Source organism: Mandrillus leucophaeus, unplaced genomic scaffold, assembly GCF_000951045.1.
Source record: "Mandrillus leucophaeus isolate KB7577 unplaced genomic scaffold, Mleu.le_1.0 Scaffold345, whole genome shotgun sequence".
Lineage (NCBI taxonomy): Eukaryota > Metazoa > Chordata > Mammalia > Primates > Cercopithecidae > Mandrillus > Mandrillus leucophaeus.
The window spans coordinates 777,031-781,547 of NW_012103643.1; the positions used below are offsets into that span (position 1 = coordinate 777,031).

At 43.9% G+C, this 4,517-nt stretch overlaps 1 protein-coding gene across 1 annotated transcript in view; it reads left to right on the forward strand.

Annotated features, from left to right (window-relative positions):
* The window catches only part of URB1 (URB1 ribosome biogenesis 1 homolog (S. cerevisiae)), an 82,535-nt gene that overhangs the window by 53,725 nt on the left and 24,293 nt on the right, over nucleotides 1-4,517 (forward strand). The window contains exons 25-27 of the mRNA XM_011989048.1: nucleotides 731-789; nucleotides 3,029-3,222; nucleotides 4,397-4,507. Of these exons, the coding sequence (XP_011844438.1) occupies nucleotides 731-789; nucleotides 3,029-3,222; nucleotides 4,397-4,507 (364 nt within the window). The remainder of the gene's footprint in view (nucleotides 1-730; nucleotides 790-3,028; nucleotides 3,223-4,396; nucleotides 4,508-4,517) is intronic.

A 4,517-nucleotide genomic window follows, 5' to 3' on the forward strand; every position in this document is an offset into this window, starting at 1 on the left:
CCTCTTCATGTCATCCAACCCTGTATCCTGGAGGCTGGGTAGAGATGTCACACTAGTGGTTTTCATTGGCTATTTGATAAAAGGCTAATTACAAATCTATTAGTGCTATTTGAAATGATAGACAAAGGAAAAAAATAGGACTACTCAGGAAATTTCCTTTGACTATTTGATAAACACAGTTATGCTGATAAAATGTCAGAGCTACTAGCAGAAATAACCACACAATTTTTTTAAGTTAAAAAAAAAAACCAAAATCTGCATGCTCTCGTGGATTATTTGGATGACTGTGTTTTGTGTTTACTGAATGGCTCTAAGTGTAATTTCATATTCTGCATTTTAGTTTTTGTTTTAAGATTAATCTCGGTTCTGCTCTCTGCCCCTACAAGTTTGAGCTGTCACATGCTTATCAAGAATTGTGCAAACAAGAGTAACTGCTCAGTGATTTTTCCCCACGCACATTAATAAATTTGTATGCCTATTCTATTTAAAAAAAAAAAAAAAAGTGTTGTACAAAGAGTCCGGAACAGAGGAGCTGCTGGGTCGAATCACAAGGGTCGGAGCAGGAGGGGACACCGGCGTTCCTCTTTTCAACCCTTTGATCATGGGTTTTACAGAGGAGGAATCAGACCATGGAGGCAGATACCCTTTCTGAAGGCTCTGCAGCCGGGACCTTTTAGTATTTTGTAGATTGAGATGTTTCATGTGTATTTCTTACTTATTTTATTCATAGCATGCACTTAATGAAGTTGATCCTGGTGATTGGCAGAAATTCGTGAAGACAGGACTCAAGTAAGTTGATTTTATTTTCTTAGAGCCCTTCAGTAAAGGTGTGAATGTCGTTCATCATGCGAAGCCTCTTTTATTGCTTGTCATTAGCATAATCCAGGTGGTGGAGCAGATGTCACCTCATTTTTAGAGATAGAAGCTGAAGAAGTTAAATGATTTGCCTCTTGACACAGGGTGCTTCTGATGATGAGAGAAGCGGTCTTTTAAAAAGAACTATTTAAAGAAATGCAGAAATGTGCAGAGAATAATAGTAGTGCCCACATTTAATAAATACTGACAGTCTTCTGTGTTTGTCCTGTTTCTTTCTCATCCCTCTCTAACCAAAGGTCAATAGTCTTCCGAGGTTCTGCTTTGTCTTGTCAATATCTTCTTTTGTATTTTCATACACTGAGAGTTAGTATGTTGTTAAACAATATTATTTAGCGTGTTTAACATTTTACACTAATGTATCATTCTTTATACATCCTTTTGTTCACTGACATGTTTCTAATTTACCCATGTTGATACTTGTAGACCTAAGTCGTTCATTTTTATTGCGGTAGAATATTCGGTCTTCTGACTATATTCCAGTTTACTTAGCCAGTCCTCTACTGACAAACGTCTAGGCTGTTCTCCCTGTTCTCTCCTTTACATCACATCTCTCGCTCCCTCCCTCTCTTTTTCTCTTCCTCTGTCTCATTCTCTCCCATTATAGTCTTGTAGTCTCTATCATGTCTCTTGGTGCAGAGGCAACAGTTTCTTGGAGTGGACTAGGGACTTACTGGCTTTTAGTGTGGGTGCATCTTCAGTTCTAGATGTTCAAACTGCTCTCCAAAGTTGTTGAGCAAATTTTTTGTTTTTGTTTTTGAGACAGAGTTTCACTCTTGTTGCCCAGGCTGGAGTATGGAGTACAATGGTGCGATCTCGGCTTACGACAATCTCCATCTCCCAGGTTCGAGCGATTCTCCTGCCTCGGCCTCCCAAATAGCTGGATCCACAGGCACGCACCACCACGCCCTGCTAATTTTTTGTATTTTTAGTGGAGACGGGGTTTCACCATGTTGGGCCGGCTGGCCTCGAACTCCTGACCTCAGATAATCTGCCTGCCTTGGCCTCCCAAAGTGCTGGGATTACAGGCATGAACCACCACGCCCGGCCAGTGAATTTGCACTCCCAGCAGAGTGTGTGTTAGGGTTCATTTTTCCCTCACATCCTCCCTGACCCTTGATACATTCCAGCTCTTCAGTTTGGGACAATCAGATAGTCATGCATTATTTTAATTTCCCTGACCATCCTATGAACTTGAAATAGAGAAAAGTATTTCACACAAGAGGAGAAAGAGAAGTGAGGGTGGGTGCCAGGTTAATGACGACCATAGGTTACCATCACAGAATTATGATATTTCTTTCTGTCTTAGGTTAAAGTTATTTGTGTAGGACTGAAAAACACTTTTTTTAGAGCATGTTGCTTTCCTTTCCTTAGTGGGTTTTGAAGGGATTTAGGACATAGAAGGCTTCTGAACCATTTGATGGAAGTTCTGAGTAGGGGACAGTGAGGAAGGAGGGAGGCTGGGCAAGGTGACCTGGGAGGCACTAAGTTGCCTCTTTCTCAGGCGCAGCTGTTATCATGCCTCCTGGCGTTTCCACTGAGCAGGAAGTTCGTTTGGTGTTTGAGTCATAAAAATAAATGTACTGCATCCCTCCCTTGTTTTCAGAAGTGCTCCCTGTGTCAGTGGACAGACAGGACGTGATAGAGCCATGCAGTGCCATGTCAGTGGTAGAGCCTAGATGGTGGGTAGAGGATATCCACTGCAAAATTCTCAACTTGGTGTTGTTTGAACATTTTCTTAATAAAATGCTGAGAAAATGGCCGGGCGCGGTGGCTCACGCCTGTAATCCCTGCACTTTGGGAGGCCAAGGTGGGCGGATCACCTGAGGTCAGGAATTCAAGCCCAACCTGGCCAACCTGGTGAAATCCCATCTCTACTAAAAATACAAAAATTCACCAGGCATGGTGGTGCATGCCTTTAATCCCAGCTACTGTGGAGGCTGAGGCAGGAGAATCACTTGCACCTGGGAGGCAAAGGCTGCAGTGAGCTGAGACTGCACCACTATATTCCAGCCTGGGCAACAGAATGAATTAAAGACTCCATCTCAAAAATAAATAAACAAATAAAATACTGAGAAAAAGAATTTTTATTGTTTTCTATAAAATAAATTTTCCCTTTAGCAAAGCTCTTTTCCCTTTGACTCTCGCCACCTAGATTTCGGTACCAGGACCGCACATTTTTAAGGACACTCCTCACCGCCATACAGCTCCTGTATGGCCCAGAAAGCTCCGTGCGCACGAAGCTCATCCAGCTTCCGGTGGTCCACATGATGCTCATGCAGCACTCGCTGTTTCTGCCAACTCTACTGAAGTCTGACGGAGAGGAGAGCCCAGACAGCCAAGTAAAAGGTGACCCCTCACCCCAACCCTTCCATTCCAGATCCCGATTTTATCCTGATTTCCTTACACCAGCTGCACTGAAGCTCATCTCCCTCAGGCTCTCGGAGCTAAGGAAGCATTGCCAAGACAGTCTTGGAATGTTTTATTTCTGTCAAATCTAGGGTCAAGAAATGTCTCCTGACTTGTCGTCAAACAGCAAACACAGACCTGTTTTCAAGGCCGTAACTGGCGTACAGAAGTCGTGTTTGAGATCTTAGTGCCATATCATGGGCTCATGTTAAAATCTGGGATCCAGGGGAAGTCAAGTGTGGAAAAAAAAGTGGGTGTCTAAACTGAGAGAAATGGATTAGTTGCATGAAATTTCTGCTCAGGAAGATTGAAACTTTTATCAAGGAAAAATGGTTAGAACTTGCCCATTGACAGTTCGGTGGTAAAGAACTTCAAAAGTCTAAGTTTAGGCTCCATCCCTAATTCAGTCAGTATTCATTCATTTTAGTGCTCACAGGTCAGGTGTCAGAGAAGATAATCCGAGGGTTCCCGCCCTCTTGAAACCATGCCTTTTAGACATAAAATTCACACCCGGAAGTATTAGCAATCACCACAGGGCTGGACTGTAATAAACTGCTATTAATAAGTCGAAGACAGCCATTAGCCACATCACTGGTATGAGTAGTAGAAAAACTAAAAAGGGCTCCCCCCTTCAATTCAGGCAAGAGTAGACAGACTAGAGGCTTCGGTAGCACAGTCATGGGGAGAACATGCCTGGATTGAAAATCCGTATTGGCTTAACATTTGGGAGGGGGAGTGTGCAGGGGCTGAATTCAGCCTTGTCGAAGGCCTAGGAAGAAAGGTGATTGTGGAGATGTCTTAATTGAAAAATAAGTGGGGGGCTGGGCGCAGTGGCTCATGCCTCTAATCCCAGCACTTTGGGACGCCAAGGAGGATCGCTTGAGCTAAGGAGTTCAAGACCAGCCTGGGCAACGTGGCACGACCCCATCTCAAAAAAAGAAAATAATGATAACAGAAATAAGTGGGGAAGGGATTAGATGGCAGTCCAAACACCAGTGTTATTCAGAGTGGGAGATTTCCAGCATTTCGGTGTTCCCTGGAAGGCTCTCTTCGCTGCTGGTGTTCAAGGTGTCTACTCCACCATGCCGTGTGTTTCAGGGTTGTTTTCTTGCAGAAGCGCTGGTGGACCTGATGTTGACAGTGGTGGAGATGTGCCCCTCTGTCTGTGAGAGCAGCCATTTTGCCGTGCTTCTCGGGGCCTATGGCGCCACTCTCAGTGTCCTAGGTGAGGGTGT